At 34.8% G+C, this 18,367-nt stretch overlaps 1 protein-coding gene across 1 annotated transcript in view; it reads right to left on the reverse strand.

Annotated features, from left to right (window-relative positions):
* Positions 1-18,367, reverse strand: part of col28a2a (collagen, type XXVIII, alpha 2a) — a 43,419-nt gene that overhangs the window by 12,417 nt on the left and 12,635 nt on the right. The window contains exons 9-29 of the mRNA XM_016444394.1: positions 17,944-18,012; positions 16,308-16,376; positions 16,136-16,204; positions 14,492-14,560; positions 14,086-14,154; positions 12,550-12,618; positions 12,373-12,441; positions 12,191-12,262; positions 9,660-9,728; positions 9,449-9,520; positions 8,013-8,081; positions 7,782-7,850; positions 6,847-6,915; positions 6,635-6,703; positions 5,639-5,707; positions 5,363-5,431; positions 4,204-4,398; positions 4,054-4,122; positions 3,396-3,432; positions 2,799-3,307; positions 1,379-1,427 (exon numbers count right to left, since the gene is read on the reverse strand). Coding sequence (XP_016299880.1) covers positions 1,379-1,427; positions 2,799-3,307; positions 3,396-3,432; positions 4,054-4,122; positions 4,204-4,398; positions 5,363-5,431; positions 5,639-5,707; positions 6,635-6,703; positions 6,847-6,915; positions 7,782-7,850; positions 8,013-8,081; positions 9,449-9,520; positions 9,660-9,728; positions 12,191-12,262; positions 12,373-12,441; positions 12,550-12,618; positions 14,086-14,154; positions 14,492-14,560; positions 16,136-16,204; positions 16,308-16,376; positions 17,944-18,012 — 1,969 coding nt within the window. The remainder of the gene's footprint in view (positions 1-1,378; positions 1,428-2,798; positions 3,308-3,395; positions 3,433-4,053; positions 4,123-4,203; positions 4,399-5,362; positions 5,432-5,638; positions 5,708-6,634; positions 6,704-6,846; positions 6,916-7,781; positions 7,851-8,012; positions 8,082-9,448; positions 9,521-9,659; positions 9,729-12,190; positions 12,263-12,372; positions 12,442-12,549; positions 12,619-14,085; positions 14,155-14,491; positions 14,561-16,135; positions 16,205-16,307; positions 16,377-17,943; positions 18,013-18,367) is intronic.

An 18,367-nucleotide genomic window follows, 5' to 3' on the forward strand; every position in this document is an offset into this window, starting at 1 on the left:
AATAACTTTTGCTGTATTTTAACTCTTGCATTAAACATTTTCAAAATAATTGGTGACAATGGCTGTTATACATTTAAAAAAATATATATATAATTGTATTATATTTTTCAGCATTATATATTCTATTATATTATATAGCAAATCAATTTTTGCTATTCATGTATGTATTTGTTTTATATTATAAAAATATAATGTTTACATTTTTTTAGCCTAGTGACAATATTCAATATTGTTAATACATTTTACATGTCTGAATGTATGAAATATTTTTTTTTTAGATTATATCTATATTTAATACATTTTATTATTTTATATAGAAAAATAGTATTTTATATCAAATAGAATATTTTATTCTATTTTTCACCCTGTTGACAGTATTTATTGTCAATATTTGTTTTATGACAACTGTATGACAATACATTTTATATTATATATTTATATGATAATAACAATAATAATTTGTTATATTGCCCAGGCCTATATGCAAAAATAAATAAATAAACAAACAAACATCTCTCTGTGTATATAGGTTAATTTTCTTCCATGCTCACCTGGCAGTGTGTTGTAGTCATCAATGAGGAACATATGTTCACTGTCAGGGTCAGAAGCGATGAGGTTGAGCTCCCTCAGGAACTCGGCCTGCGTTGGGTCAGAAGTGTTCACGATTCCCAGCGCATACATCTCAATACAGGGAGAATAAAATTGGACCCAAAATAGAGCCCTGGGGTACTCCACAAGTGATGGGAACTGAGCTTGATGAAAATTCACCAATTTCCACCGAAAAGCTCCTATTTGTGAGATACGATGCAAACCAGTCTAATGCAGTACCACAAATGCCAACCTCAAGATTGAATCTTTTTAACAGGATGCGGTGATCTACTGTATCGAAAGCTGCGCTCAGGTCCAATAATAAGAGAATAGTACAGTTACCAGTGTCTGCAGATAACAAGAGATCATTTACTACTCTTAAAAGAGCTGACTCAGTACTGTTTTGCTCTAAAGCCAGACTGAAAAGGATCCAGAATATCGTTAGAATTTAGGTAGAGGGAAATCTGGTTGAATACAACCTTTTCCAAAACTTTGTGCAGAAATGGCAGTTTTGAAATAGGCCTTTAATTATTTAATTCAGTATTATTTTATATAGAAAAATAGTATTTTATATCAAATAGAATATTTTATTCTATTTTTCACCCTGTTGACAGTATTTATTGTCAATATTTGTTTTATGACAACTGTATGACAATACATTTTATATTATATATTTATATGATAATAACAATAATAATTTGTTATATTGCCCAGGCCTATATGCAAAAATAAATAAATAAACAAACAAACATCTCTCTGTGTATATAGGTTAATTTTCTTCCATGCTCACCTGGCAGTGTGTTGTAGTCATCAATGAGGAACATATGTTCACTGTCAGGGTCAGAAGCGTTGCATAGTTTTCCTAAAATTAACACATTAATCAGCTTTGATTATGTCTTGTCTCTGAAAAATAATTAAACAATTACTGTATTTGCAAATATTTGCAATGCATATGATTGCATAGTTTTCCTAAAATTAACTCCTTAATCAGCTTGATTGTCTTCTCTTTGATAAAACATTGAAAAATGACCGAATTTGCTCATATTTACAATGCATATGTTTGCATAGTTTTCCTAAATTAACTCATTATTATAATGCATATGGTTGCGTACTAAAATGTAATCATTAATCACCTTGATTATGTCTTCTCTCTGAAAAATCATTGAAAAATGACTGAAATTACCAGTATTTGCACTGCATATGGATGCATAGATTTCCTAAAATTAACTCCTTAAAGAGCTTGATTTTCTTCTCTTCAAAAAATCATTAAAAAATACTAAATTGGCTAATATTTACAATGCATATAATTGCATAGCCTTTTCTGAAATTATCTCCTTAATTGGCTTGATAATGCCTTCTCTCTAAAAAAAATAATTTAAAAATGACAGAATTTTAAATATTTGCAATGCATATGGTTGCACAGTTTTTCAAAAAGTAACTCAAAATACAGCTGAAAAGATGCAAATGTATTAGATCTTACCGTGAGCCCTTGTTCGCCCTTGATTCCTGCTCTTCCCTAAAGGGAGAGATTAAAACACTCATGTTGTACAATGTGATTTAGTATTCACATTTAAAACTCCGTCTGCTTTTACACAAAAGATGGTTTATAGTAACTAAATTAACTCACAGCTAGTCCTGGAGTCCCTGGGTCACCCATGTCACCTCTCATTCCTTTGAAGCCTCTCTCGCCCTGCAAACCACGATCGCCCTGCAGGACAGAGAGATTTACAGATGAATTAAAGGATTCATATCATACATTTTTACTAATAATTTTTCTTCCTGAAGTCAAGTTCAATTGAGTCATTTCTTGCTATTGTGCCTCTAAGACATCTATGTAAATGCCCTCTACACACGTAATATGTGATACAGAGTGCTTCTCTTATTTACAAGCTGCATGTTTGCTGCCGAGTCTTTATGTTGCTAGTATGATCTAAACCAAAGTCTCACCTTGGAGCCTGGAAGTCCCTCTCCTGATGGGCCCCTCGGCCCTGTCACTCCAGGAGCCCCCTGATCACCCTGATGGATTTAACAAACAAGTTTATTTTCTGACCTGGTCATCATGACTTGAACATAATGCTATGTTGCATTAGAATATTCTGTATTTTGAATATTCTCTATATAGGGGAAGTCGTGGCCTAATGGTTAGAGAGTTGGACTTGTAATCCTAAGGTTGCGGGTTCGAGTCTCGTACCAGCAGGGATTGTAGGTGGGTCAGAAGCGATGAGGTTGAGCTCCCTCAGGAACTCAGCCTGTGTTGGGTCAGAGCTGTTCACGATTCCCAGCGCATACATCTCAATGTTCGCCACTTGAGCCTCGCGTACTGCCATATCCAGCTTAACAGGTTCTCTCTTGTCCGTCTGTCCATCCGTAATGACAATGGCTACTTTTCTGACACCGTTCCTGGCGCTGTAAAAGGCTTCTTGTGTGGCTTTGCGGATGGCAGTGCCAGTGTAGGTGCCCTCTCCCATGTAAGGCATGTTCCTAATCGCCTTCTTGACATCCTGCTTGGTCATATACCTGGCCAGGTTAAACTCCAGATGAACGTCCAAGCTGTAAAGAATCAGACCGATTCTCGTGGCATTACGACCCACTGTGACGCGGTCCACTAAAGCTGTGACGAAGTCCTTGATGATCTCAAAGTTTTCCGGGCCCACGCTTTCAGAGCTGTCAATCACAAACACCAGCTCCATGGGCCTTTCCTTGCACTTAATACCACATCCTAGAATTATATGCAGTCATATCATGACACACCTGTTTTACTCATTATCAAATCATTTGTTTTGTCATATTTAAAGTGTACAACTCACCACAAATCTCCTTAATCAGCTTGATTATGTCTTCTCTCTGAAACATAATAAAAAAATGACTGAATTTGCTAATATTTACAGTGCATACGTTTTGAAGGACAAATTATTCAATTTCCCGGTCAAACTCCACATATTTCACTTTAAACTTAAAAATATATATAAGTATAGTATAGTCCACCCCCCAAGAAATAAACATTCTGTCATTATTTATTCACTCTAATGTTGTTCCAAACCTGTATGACTTCTTTGTTCTGCAGAACCTACAAGAAATTTCAACAGTTTCGGTTTCCATTGACTTCCATTATATGGATAAAATATACAATGGAAGTCAAAGACAATAGAAACTGTTTGGTCACCAACATTCTTCAAAATATGTTTTTTTTTTGTGTTCTCTAGAAGGAAAAGAGTCATACAGGTTTGGAAGGACATGTGAGTGAACAAATAATGACAGAATATTCATTTTTGGGTGTACTATCCTTTTAAAAACAGTGTCTTGGTCATTTTTGAAGTACATTTTCAATTGTTTGGCTGACATTATGAAAACAAAACAAATTTTTTAAAGCGTAAATACAGAAATATCCAGACTAAATGTGAAAAAATATATAATTTTAGCTATATCGCCCCACCCTATATTGCAGGTAGTTGATGGTTAACCTACTTTGTGTCCCTGAATGCCTTCCCCTGGGGGTCCTTGTGGTCCTGGAGGACCTGGTCTTCCCATGTTGCCCTGAAACAGCAAGACAGCAGAATTAATATGGGAGGAACAGACAGCTTGTCTTCCTCAATCCCCACAGCAACACAGACAGACTCCCTGTGCATGCTGTTCAGAGCTCTTGTTCTGGACGTGTGGGGCGTTCAGTATCACAGTCTCATTACTGTAGTCAGAGAGATTCCCGGGAGAGTTTATATCAGATGACATGAATATCAATCTTACCAGTGGTCCCTGCAGTCCTTCACCAGGTGGTCCTGGCAAACCAGGCAAACCCCTGAATCCAACGTCTCCCTGAAATGAAAGTGAAGTTTTACCAAAAGCACCATTTAAGTTTATTCCAACTATGCAGGACATTTGAATGTTTCCATCATATATGACTTAATACATTTAACTCAGTATTTCTATAATAACTGCCACCCAATCATTAGTCTGCTTTCTGTTATCACAATAACACACTTAAGTATGAATTTTAATTTCACTACTTAGAAAGTTGTTATATTTGTAGAAGTTAAAATAAAATAAAATGTAAATTTTATTTTTATTATTATTTACTTTGTTATTATATGATAAGGTAATATTTTCTCTAATATAAATGTTTTTAAACAAAACATTTTTAGGAATATTGTTTTAATTCATAATCCATTTTTACATTTTTTTCTATCACTTTACATCCTGTTACATCCATTTTACTACCAAATGCTACTTCCTTAATTACATCATTCACCAGGATAATTACATAATTTTTAAGTGTACTCAACAACACAAAGGTCAGTAATAGTAATAGTAAAGTTCTGTGATGTTTTGTGCTACAAACTCTGAAACGGTTGGTCATGATTGATACATTTATAGAAATCAGTATGAAAATATTAGCATTTCAAAGGATGGTTAAAAAAAAATACACAATTAACTTCAGTCACAGCCTCACAACAACCTCACAGAGCAATGACTAACTTAAGCTCTTTAGAATGACTAACTTAAGCTCTTTACTTCCATTCTGTTCATTTCCATGTAGATAATTGTGGACATGTGAGTGAACAAATAATGACAGAATATTCATTTTTGGGTGTACTATCCTTTTAAAAACAGTGTCTTGGTCATTTTTGAAGTACATTTTCAATTGTTTGGCTGACATTATGAAAACAAAACAAATTTTTTAAAGCGTAAATACAGAAATATCCAGACTAAATGTGAAAAAATATATAATTTTAGCTATATCGCCCCACCCTATATTGCAGGTAGTTGATGGTTAACCTACTTTGTGTCCCTGAATGCCTTCCCCTGGGGGTCCTTGTGGTCCTGGAGGACCTGGTCTTCCCATGTTGCCCTGAAACAGCAAGACAGCAGAATTAATATGGGAGGAACAGACAGCTTGTCTTCCTCAATCCCCACAGCAACACAGACAGACTCCCTGTGCATGCTGTTCAGAGCTCTTGTTCTGGACGTGTGGGGCGTTCAGTATCACAGTCTCATTACTGTAGTCAGAGAGATTCCCGGGAGAGTTTATATCAGATGACATGAATATCAATCTTACCAGTGGTCCCTGCAGTCCTTCACCAGGTGGTCCTGGCAAACCAGGCAAACCCCTGAATCCAACGTCTCCCTGAAATGAAAGTGAAGTTTTACCAAAAGCACCATTTAAGTTTATTCCAACTATGCAGGACATTTGAATGTTTCCATCATATATGACTTAATACATTTAACTCAGTATTTCTATAATAACTGCCACCCAATCATTAGTCTGCTTTCTGTTATCACAATAACACACTTAAGTATGAATTTTAATTTCACTACTTAGAAAGTTGTTATATTTGTAGAAGTTAAAATAAAATAAAATGTAAATTTTATTTTTATTATTATTTACTTTGTTATTATATGATAAGGTAATATTTTCTCTAATATAAATGTTTTTAAACAAAACATTTTTAGGAATATTGTTTTAATTCATAATCCATTTTTACATTTTTTTCTATCACTTTACATCCTGTTACATCCATTTTACTACCAAATGCTACTTCCTTAATTACATCATTCACCAGGATAATTACATAATTTTTAAGTGTACTCAACAACACAAAGGTCAGTAATAGTAATAGTAAAGTTCTGTGATGTTTTGTGCTACAAACTCTGAAACGGTTGGTCATGATTGATACATTTATAGAAATCAGTATGAAAATATTAGCATTTCAAAGGATGGTTAAAAAAAAATACACAATTAACTTCAGTCACAGCCTCACAACAACCTCACAGAGCAATGACTAACTTAAGCTCTTTAGAATGACTAACTTAAGCTCTTTACTTCCATTCTGTTCATTTCCATGTAGATAATTGTGTAGACTTTGTGTAAATAATCAAGCCATATTGAATGAAGCTCTTTATTTCCATTCTGTTCATTTCCATGTAGATAATTGTTTGGACTTTGTGTAAATAATCAGGCCATATTTAATGAAGCTGAAGTGCCTTAACACATTTCTGAAAGCCACAATTGACCCTCCTATATCATCATAAATACATGAAGTGGTAACTTCACCTTTGGTCCAGGAACACCAATGCCTTCAGGGCCGGGCTCACCTGGTGGTCCTGGTAAACCAGACAGACCCTGTGTAAAATAAACACACACGCTCAAATACCCAGCAACACACCTGATTAATGGGAATTGTGATAAAAATGACTGATAATGTTAAGTGAAGTATGGGCATGCAGTGATGTTATATGGAAATAGGGATGTAAGAAGTTGCTTACCACTGGACCAGGAAATCCTTCACCTTTAGGTCCAAATGGTCCGGGCGGTCCTGGGTTACCTCGATCACCCTAAATGTGATAAGGAAGGACTATAACTTCATATATACTGGTTAAATGTTTGGAATAATTATGATATTTTAAAATGTTTTTAAAAGGAGTCTTTGCTCACCAAGGCTGCATTTTAAAATAAAAAATACAGTAAAAACAGTAATACTGTGAAATATTATTATAATTTAAAGCATATTAAAAGAAAAGAAAGCAGCAAAAACGGGTGTTGACACTGATAATACTAAGAAACATTATTAATATTCGAGCATTATTAATAATCAGTAATAACTGAGCAGCAAATCTGCATATTAGAATGATTTCTGAAGGATCATGTGACACTGAAGACTGGAGTAATGATGCTGAAAATTCAGCTTTGCATCACAGGAATAAATTACAAAAAAATAAAATACTTACATTTTAAAATATTCAAATAGAAATCAGTTTTTTTTAATTGTAATAATATTTCACACTATTATTATTATTATTATTATTATTGTCTGATCAAAAAAATGTTGCCTTGGTGAGTATAAGAGACTTGTTTCAAAAACATTGAAATTATCCCAATTGTCTATATAAAATGTTTGCCGTTTCATGATTAGCATAAACAAAATGTCTCGTTATAAATACATTTCTTTCAAAAACATGTTTAAAAAAAACTCTAAATTATTCCACACTTTTGACCAGTAAAAAAAAAGCTATATAGAGCTGCTTTATGATTAGCATAGTCAAAATCTCTTATTTCAGTATTTGTTTTCACAAAACATGATAAAATCTGAATTATTCCACACTTTTGATCAGTTATATACTGTACATATTGCTCAATCAAACTCCCTCATTCCTTTTACTCATTTTCTTCATTGTTCTACAGGTTAAAAAGTCCCACCCACCTTTGGACCAGGCAAACCGTAACCAGTCTCTCCAATCGGTCCGGGAGGACCAGCGGCACCCACATCACCCTGAAGACATGAGAAGATGAGGTCATACCATTACTTCTCTGTTTTATTGATGAATGTGAAATAGAAACGTTCTGATTCATAGTGTTGGCAGTGGGCCATTAATACAACGACATCTCCCAGCCTGCAGGGAGTGGCACAGTTGTAGTAGCTTGGCGTTGTTACCTTTGCTCCTGCAAGAGCTCGTCCAGGTAATCCCGGCATGCCCAGCCTTCCTGGCGTACCTGGCTCTCCCTAAAAAACAACAGTGTAATGTTCCAGTGATGCAACTGCATTACTGCTCAAACTATGTGAGAAACCACAGGCATTTATTGCACTGCTACTTCAAACAATGAACGGTTTTGTAAGCTTGGAGTTAAAAAAAATCAAATTTTCTCACATTTAATCTTTTTGTTTTATTTTAAACATTATTATATTTAGTTCTTTTAGTTATTCTTTATCGTTTTCATCCTCGACCCTATAGAGCACAACAGTAAGGTTCTGGAAATAGAAACCTCATTCCTTTATTCCCTGTACTCTTTCATAGTTGCAGACATTTAAATATTTTGCAGTAAATATACACTACCATTCAAAAGTGTTAGGTTTTTGTAAAATGATCAAAATTAAAGTTAAAACAGTAATATTGTGAAATACTATTACAATTTAAAAAAAAGATTTTTGTGGAAACTGTGATACTTTTGATGAATCATGATGAAGTCTTTGATGAAGTTCAAAAGAACAGCATTTATTTAAAATAGATTTTTTTTTTACATTTTATAAAGCCTTTATTGTCACTTTTAATGAATTTAATGTGTTCTTGCTGAATAAAAGTAATTTCTTAAAAAAAAAAATCTTAGGCTGCGTGTCCACCAAAACGTTTTTGCTGAAAACGTCAAGCGCTTGTGAATGATTTTTCATTACCAATAATATGGTAGTCCACCAGTTCCATCTGGTAAAGACATAAATACTCGGAGACAAGCAATATTAAAACTTCTCCAATGTTGTTTAGTCGTAGTACAAGCAGGGTGGTCGGTATTAGTCCCGCCCCTCCTCCACTGTGATTGGTTAGCTGACTAGAAAGTGACAGTGGTGAGCGCAGCGTTTTACCCAAAGTTTGAACATTCTTCAACTCTCGGCACCGAAGAAAAATGCCTGAGCGCTCAGCGCGAAAAAGACGCTCTCGGCACGCTCCTGGCATTTTAAAAAAACGTGGCGCTACCATTGAAAACAATTGAAAAAACACACACAGCCTTACTGACCCCAAACTTTTGAACAGTAGTGTGTACGCCATTGTAAAATATACTGTATTTTATACCTATGCTCAGTGATTATAAATTGATAGTTTTACTGTAAGAACATTTCTGTTTCTATTAAATCATTTGCGATGCTTCATGGCATGCGAAGTTAATTATACAAGACAATCAGGCTTTTGTATTTTTATTTTTGTCTTTTTCTGATTTTCAATGACTTTTAATCAAAGTTCATAATGCTGCATTCTCTGACTTGGTTGCTTTTTTCACAGCATAGTCATTTAACTTGATATTTAAAACGTTTTGTAATGGAGAAAATGTTAAAATACTTCCAGAACCAGTGTTGTGCTCCATTTGTTTAGTTATTCTCACCTTTGGTCCCGATGGGCCACTTATGCCAAGAGGACCTGGCAACCCTCTAATGCCACGTTGGCCTTGATCTCCCTATTTAGATCAGAACACAGAATATCAGTCAACATATACTGTAGATAATGATACTTAAGCCTTTTTTGACATCCACCAGATGATAATCATCGCAATATACTCATACAGAAAGAAAATCTGAAAGTCTGAAGTACTGTACCTTCTCTCCTTGAGTGCCAATTCCTGGAGCCCCCTCAGGTCCCCTCAAACCTGCCGCCCCAGACTCACCCTGACGAAGAGAAACACAATGCATTTAATATCCAGAGGTGGAAAGTAACGAATTACATTTACTCGCGTTACTGTAATTGAGTAGCTTTTTTGTGTACTTCTACTTTTTAAAGTATTTTTTAAAATCTGTAATTTTACTTTTACTAAAGTATATTTTATTTGAAGTATTGTACTTCGCTACATTTTAAAACACATTAATTACTGAGTAAAAAAAAAAAATCGCTCCCTGGAAACTACTGCAGTAAATAATGGGCAGGAGAACAAACTGGCGCTAAAATCACAAGAAAGATGCAGATGGACAAGACAGGCATTATGGTGCAGACCCAGCTGAGTCGTATTCTGCTGAAGTTGAACTCGAAGGAAATGAAGTGAAGCCCTGGCCATATTTAAGCTCTATTATGCAGTGTAAGCTGTGTTTGCCTAGGGAGACCAAACTAGCAGCTTATAAAATCTCGACATCAACCCTTCGCAAGCATGTAGAGGTAAGCTAAATACTTGCATCGTTGCATTGGTGGTAAAAATGAAGCTTTGACAGTTTAGCAAAAGGTTTTGCACAAATTAGCCAAAAAGACAGTGGTGCAGGGTGTGCGATATATATCGTCTGTGATAATAACGTAATTGTTGTTTTAACGATGTGCGATTTGACATTATCAGTATTTTGCCAAAAACCAAACAAAACACTCCTACAGAGTGCCTTGAAGTCTAGTAGATTAGACTAACGTTAGTGCGCACGCGCATTTAGAGTGCGTTCTTTCACTGCGTGATTCAGTCTGTTAAAATGCATTTAGAATTATGACAAAATTGATTTGGGCAGAAAATGTATATATTTATATCATTTCATATAGTAAATCAATATCACACGAAGAGTGTCGTTTTTCTCCAAAAATCAGCATGATTACATATAGATTTTTTTTTACAACAGTTCAACAAACAACAAGTTAATTAAGAGCCTTGCGTTTTAGACAACATATCGCCTGTTTTTGCTCTATTTCGACAACAAAAATAATTCCAAACACAGCCAACATAGCACAGTTTTGCGTATGAGCAACATGACAGTGTTTCGTTCAATTCAATTCAATTCAATTCAATTTCAAGTTCCTGAATGAATCAACCATTTTAATGATTTGGTTCAATCGCAATGACTCACTTATTAACAGTGACACCTACTGGCGGTTTTAATTTCACATTTAAAGTATCTTTTTTTTTTTTTTTTTTTATTTTTAAAATGATCAATCCATCACATCAAAAGAGAAATGTAAACTCTGCCATTATTTACTCACTGTTATGTTGTTCCAAACTTTTTTCAGTGGAACACAGATGAAGACATTTTAAATCTTCACGCCGTTTTTTTTTTTTAATTTAACACTCCAAAAAGGACACTATAAAAATCAATATCACACGAAGAGTGTCGTTTTTCTCCAAAAATCAGCATGATTACATATAGATTTTTTTTTACAACAGTTCAACAAACAACAAGTTAATTAAGAGCCTTGCGTTTTAGACAACATATCGCCTGTTTTTGCTCTATTTCGACAACAAAAATAATTCCAAACACAGCCACCATAGCACAGTTTTGCGTCTCTGAGTAGACATGACAGTGTTTCGCTCCTGAATGAATCAACCGTTTAAATGATTCAGTTCAATCGCAATGACTCGCTTATTAACAGTGACTTGATGCCACCTACTGGCGGTTTTAATTTCACATTTAAAGTATTATTATTATATATATATTTTTTAAATAATTTCAAATATCAGTATTCAACTTTTTATGTATCAAAACATTATTTATTCATTTGTAACTGCAGTTTAAAGCATTCCATGTCCCTCAGAGCTGCATTAAACAGTGGGTAAATATGAATTTTGTTGATACTGATTTAATTTCCCTTGTAACAGCCCAAATGTCTTATTATTCTAAATAACAGATTACTTTAATTAAAAACAACTAGTTTGAGATTTATAGGCCTATCCCAGGGGTGTCAGACTCAGTTCCTGGAGGGCCACAGCCCTGCACAGTTTAGTTCCAGCCCTGCTACAACACACATACCATGTAGCTTTCAAATAAGCCTAAATGATTAGATTAGCTGGATCAGATGTGTTTAATGGTTATATCTAAACTGTGCAGGGCTGTGGCCCTCCAGGAACTGAGTTTGACACCCTTGGCCTATCCCATTTTTGCCTCCCTCCCACTATTAAAATGTAACTAAGTAATTCTTACTCTGAGTAAATTTTAAATTAGCTACTTTTTACGTTTACTTGAGTAGATTTTTAGATTTTAGACTGGTATTTTTACTTGTACTTAAGTAAAATTTTTACTTGAGTAGAATATTTTCGTATTCTTTCCACCTCTGTTAATATCCACTTAACTTGCCTATTTGCCTAGAGACTTATCTAATGAGCAGAACACTCAATCTCAGTCACGTTAGATGAGCTCACACCAGTCCAGACATCAGAAAGCGGAGTTACCTTTTGTCCTGGAGCTCCATCCTCCCCAGGAAGTCCAGGTACACCAGCCAGTCCATATGCACCAGGTTCACCCTGAAGAAATAATATCAGTACTTAGTGCCATCTTGTAAAGTCTTCATCATGGTCAAAAAACTAGCTTCCATCCCAAATGTCCCATATATTTTTGAGCCTACACCACAAACCTTTGTTCCAGGTTCGCCCTGCCCTCTCTCTCCCGGGGTTCCCATCTCTCCTGGTAAACCATATTCTCCCTAGAGAACAAAATGGAAAATAATCAAAAGATTAAGCCAAGAACAAATTTTATGTTTCCTTTTACAGATTGCCGTTAATTATAATCTTTAACCTTTAGCAGTACCAACCTTGGGACCAGGGAAACCCTCTCCTGGTGGTCCTCTTCCTCCTGGAGGCCCTCTCGGACCCTCAACACCCTGATATTGAGAAATATTGCATTAGAAAACCCAACATATAAGATCACTAATAATAATGATAGAAATAATAAACATAGCATTGCATTTAAATTATTATGTTTATTGCATTTAAAAAACATAGGAAAGTCTTTCTCATATACAAATCAAATATTTTTGTTGTTAGTTTTTTAGTGTTTTTTAAGAAATCTCTTATGGTCACAAAGGCTAAATTATTTGATCAAAAACACAGTAAATATTTTGCGATATTATTACAATTTCAATTCAATGTTTTCTATTTTAATATATTTTTAAAAGTAATTTTTCTCTGTGATGCAAAGCTTAATTTTCAGCATCATTATTCCAGTCTTCAGTGTCACATGATCCTTCAGAAATCACTGAATATGCTGATTTGCTGCTTAGTTATTATCGATTAATATTATTGAAGCTCAAAGATTAATAAATGTTCTTATTATTATCAATGTCAACAACGTTTTGCTGGTTCCTTTTTTGTGGAGACCGTAATACTTTTTTTAAAGGATTATTTGATAAAGTTCAAAAGTACAGCATTTATTTGAATTAGATGCCTTTTGTAATATTATAAATGTCTTTACTGTCACTTTCAATCAATTTAATGCAATTTAAGTTTTTTGTGTGTGCTGTGATTGGTTAGCTGGGCCAGTGTGTGCTGTGATTGGTTAGCTGGGCCAGTGTGTGCTGTGATTGGTTAGCTGGGCCAGTGTGTGCTGTGATTGGTTAGCTGGGCCAGTGTGTGCTGTGATTGGTTTGCTGGGCCAGTGTGTGTTGTGATTGGCAGCACTCAGTGCCTGGTCAGGAAATGTCATGCCCCTTACCATAGCCGCCTGCGAGCTTCAGTGTAAATATTGCGTCAAAATCAAATCAGTTTGAGCGCGATTTAAACCCGGATGATTGTAACCACTCTAAGTTCGTCTGCCTTGGGAAAGCTAGCATGTCTCCGACATAGTGATAACACTCGTTGTCTTCTCTAGTGCAGCTCAACCAGGTCTCGTCCCATTCGTCGATATTTGTGATATCACAAATCCCGGAAAATATGCGTTGTAGTCCAAACCAGTCGTTCGTTGTAGTTTTTGAAAAGTGATTCTGTTAAATAAAATATCTCCTTTTGAAGTGGACTTTGAGCTTTGTAACTTTGCACATCATTTTTATACTCAAACAGCAACATTACAGTGTAACTAAAGTTGAAAAAGTGAAAAAGCATAATAGGACCCCTTTAAACCAAACATTTGAATGGTAGTGTATCACAGTTTGTAACTTTGATAATAATAATAAGAAATGGTTCTTAAATTAGCATTTTAGAATGATTTCTGAAGGATCATGTGACTATTCATCTGTCTTTTTGTTATGGCAAGGTGCATTTTATGAAATAATGCATGTCCATTAATGTACATTTTCTTAATCATTGGACCCTGTAAACAAGTTAAGAACACATATAATTCACATAAGTATCACCTTTTCTCCCTGAATGCCAAGCCCTGGGAGTCCGATCGGTCCTGGTAAACCTGGAGGCCCAAGCTCACCCTGAAGACACAAAAAAGATGAGTCCGTTTCAGATAGAGTAATACATCTCTAAAAGATTTAACTTTGGGACATAATAATCTGTCTATTTTGAGAATAAGAAATGACTGGTGTTTTATTCAGTATTAGCAGGTGAGCAGGACTCATCTTTTCCCACAGTAAGTTGAGCTGTGCCGCCCTCCCATCTGCTCTTTCTTACTCTTTATTACCCTCCCATAAGTCCCCTGCGTTTAAATGGGAACTTATAGGGCCAGTTTACATACTTCATTAAGCCTTTTGTGTGTCGTAGATGGTGTGGTTGTGTGAATCCCATTCATGGGCTGATATATTTACAGCCCACCTTATCGCCTTTGATTCCAGTGCCCGGCTGTCCTCTTGGTCCCTTCGGCCCCTCCAGACCCCGGTCCCCCTGTCAAACAAAAGAGGCATCATCAGCCCAGTGTCTCTGAAATGCAAGCCTCCCTTTCTCTGCCATTCGGATGCATTTACTGCATTGCATGTATTGTTTCTTCATCTGTGGGATTTAGAAAACACCAGTTTTTCTGACTGGTAATAATACAGTGTAATCCCTCAGTGAGCCCTAATTGTTGTTTATTCACAGTGGCTCAATTTGTCTGATGGTCGGTTGCACTGATAAGGATTAAATTAGAGCTAATCCAAGATTTTTTTATCTTGGTTTTATTCTAATTTGAGTTGTGTTGCACCAATTAATTTCAAATACCACTTAATTAACAGTAATTAACATAAAACCTTCACCTGCAATGAATTCCAGTGTTATTTTTTTATATTTTAAAATGTATTATTGTCTCTAAATGTATTCTATTTAGTTTTATTTTTACATTTTTATTTAGTTTTAGTAATTTCGTATTTTTTTATACGATTTATTTATTTTAAATGAGCTTTTATTTTTATATTTGCGGTTTTCATTCTAAACTTAATTTAAGTTTGAGTCATTTTGTTATTTGTTTTTATAATTTTTATTAGTTTTTTTTTTTATATTTCCATGTAGAGAAATATTTTTAAAAATAAACATTCATTTTTATGTTTTAGTTGTATTTAAAAAAAATGTTTAAACTGAATTGTTTTCATTTTATTGCAGATTTATTTCAATTACTGAAAACAATTTTTAGTGGTTTTAGTTGCAGCTAACAATAACACTTATTTCTTATCGTCAAATGCATTTAATTTGTAAATATTAGCATGAAATAAACTGATGAAAGAACATTGATAAGAAAAGGCAACATGTATGCAAACTAATGACAAATACAAGATGGCTTATCATTTTCGCAATAATTCCCTTAAAGATAAAGGAATATTATAAAGAGTTATGATAATAGTCACAAAATATTTTATATATCTAGAGCACTTGTGAATCCAAAGCAATACATTTATTTCTCTGGAAAAATGGGTCAAAAATATTGATTAAACATCCTAAAAACGCCCCTCAGTTCATTCACTTCAAATTGATTCAAAACTTGATTTGCATCTTCATGAATACTGAATATCATCATAAATCTGAAAAATATTGAGATATAATTTAGTTTAGCTACTGTGTGAAGGTTTTCAGAGAACTGAGGTTCTCCTTGACATGAATCACATTTCTTTGCTGTATTTTTAATTTACGATTACATTTTATGCACAGTTCTGACTTTGATGTAGACCTAGTTAGACTGCTAACATTAGACAGATTACAAAGAGTCTTTATAGAAGTCAAAGAAAACGGATCCATTAAATTCTGTCTTGCATCCTCAGGCTGGTAATGCTCAGCTAATTTATCCGGAACATACAATAATTAATAGCCTTGGGTTTTGAAATGAGGATTTACCAGGGAACTTTAAGCCTCTAATGAGGTATTATAAAAAATTACGAGTCTTTAATGCATTTGTAGATCTTCTCAGATTGCCTCTGGCTGCTACAAATCTCCAAGTAGATTAAAGAGCATAGAGACATTAGTGAGAACATGGCGTTTTTGGGCTAACCTTACCTTTTGACCTGGAAAGCCCTCTCCTGGTGGTCCTTTCTCTCCTAGAACCCCCTGTGGCCCTTGAGGCCCCTGATTTGTTGAAGAAATGTGAGAAAAAAATTCATATAGTCAAATCTATGGGTGTAAATTCAGTGCGTGTTGAATATTTTTGAATTTCTGCTTCTGTACTTACAGGCAGACCTGGCTCGCCTATGCCATGCGGACCCGGAGGACCTGGTCTGCCCTGAAATCCCATATCTCCCTGCAGACGGATCAAAGACGTGAACAATTCAGGAGAATAAGTAAGAAATACTCTATAGAAAATTACAGCATATCTGAGAATCCACTACCATTACCATCCATGTCATCTAAAAAATGTGCACAATGAAAATCACCTTTTATTCAAACTGAGCAAAAATATGCAATTTGGTGAAGATGCTGATATTTATAAGGCCAAAAAGTAAAATTAAATTCTTATTGCTTGAAATGTAAATGAGATCTTTATAACAGTATAACAGACTACTTGCATAAAATGCATATACTGTAAATATCAGTTTTCACTCTTTATCTCCCAATAATATGTCTTTGTAAGATGCTATTTAAATACTTAGTTTTATGATCAAAGCTTTGTAGTTTCAAAACATGTAATGCAATGCAATGCAATACAATGATGATGGAGAGACTAGACAACTAGACGTTCCTCAAAAGCTACTTTTTGATACTTTTTTGATATGATTTTTCTAATGAATGATATATGGATAGTTAAGTAAACCTACGTTGCTTCAGTCCAGTAAATGTTACTAACAATATAAAAGCTATTCTTAAGCTTACTGTATAAAACACAGCACAGCAAAAATACACTTTACAATACACTTGTACAATTATACTAAAATGACTTTTACTTGCTAAAAAAGTATAAACCTCAATCGGACAACAAAGGGCATGTTGTAGATTGTGTGCAATGGTTTTTAAGCAAAGTTTTGTTAATGTTGATCATATAGAGGCCTTAATAAATTGTGTAACAAATATGATACAGTAGGCTTTATAGGGTTCATGGTTAAGGTGGCTCACTGACAAAGGAAACAAAAAACATCTTAAACCAGCCTAAGGTGGTTTGCTGGTCTAAGTTGGTCTTACATCTCAGCCAAGCTGGTGTTATGATGGTTTAGCTCAGGGATGGGCAACTGGCAGCCCGCGGGCCGTATATGTTATTTATTTAACATGAGGTCACTATTTCCAGCTGCTCCCCTATTAATTTCAGCGTAGTAGGACGTGCACTCTAATGTAAACATTATTAAGCCCTTTTTAACTGTCCTTTTAAGTTGTTTTGAGAATGTTCTGTAGGCTACTAATAAAAAAAGGACCTCTGTATATTTGTTTGTTGCAAATTTACAGACAATGCAATTGAAATGTTTACATTGGCTTGTCAGGGGAATATTTTTTTCCACTGAAAGCCCTTTTTAACTGTCCTTTTAAGTTGTTTTGAGAATGTTCTGTAGGCTACTAATAAAAAAAGGACCTCTGTATATTTGTTTGTTGCAAATTTACAGACAATGCAATTTAAATGTTTACATTGGCTTGTTGGGGTAATATTTCTGTCCACTGACAACAGAGTTTTCCAGCAAAAAAAATGCTGGCCCTCGTCACTATCAAAGTTGCCCATCCCTGGTTTAGCTGGTCTCCTAGCTGAAAAATGACCAAAACTCAACTAAACACACTAAACCCAGTAAATCAGCTTAGGCATTTTCCCCAGCTTTGAAGTCTTTTTGTTTGCGGTGATTTTGGAGAATTTAAGTGAATTTGCAGTCAAAAAGGTAAATACGGCTGACCTTTGGTCCAGGAAGTCCAATTCCACTGTCACCCTGAATTCCAGGTGGGCCAGCAGGGCCGCGCTCACCCTGTGATTCATTACAAACAAAAACAACAGATTAGATACATCTAATTCATTAAACATCACATTCATGAGAGAAATCAGGTCTCATGTATGTATTTATTTAAAAGGATAGTTCATCCCAAAATGTTGTCATAATTTATTCACGCTCATGTTGTACCAAACCCGTTTTTTTCACTTGAAGAATGTTAATTTGTTGCTGGTAGACACTGACTTCCATGGTATTTTTTTTTTCCATACTATGGAAGTCAATGAACTGTTAGGTTTCCAACATTCTACAAAATATCTTCTTTTGAGTTCAACAGCTGAAAGAAATTAAAACAGGTTTGGAACAACTTGAGGTGAACTATTCCTTTAATAGT

Source organism: Sinocyclocheilus anshuiensis, unplaced genomic scaffold (genome assembly GCF_001515605.1).
Source record: "Sinocyclocheilus anshuiensis isolate Anshui unplaced genomic scaffold, SAMN03320099.WGS_v1.1 scaffold1473, whole genome shotgun sequence".
Classification (NCBI taxonomy): Eukaryota; Metazoa; Chordata; class Actinopteri; order Cypriniformes; family Cyprinidae; genus Sinocyclocheilus; species Sinocyclocheilus anshuiensis.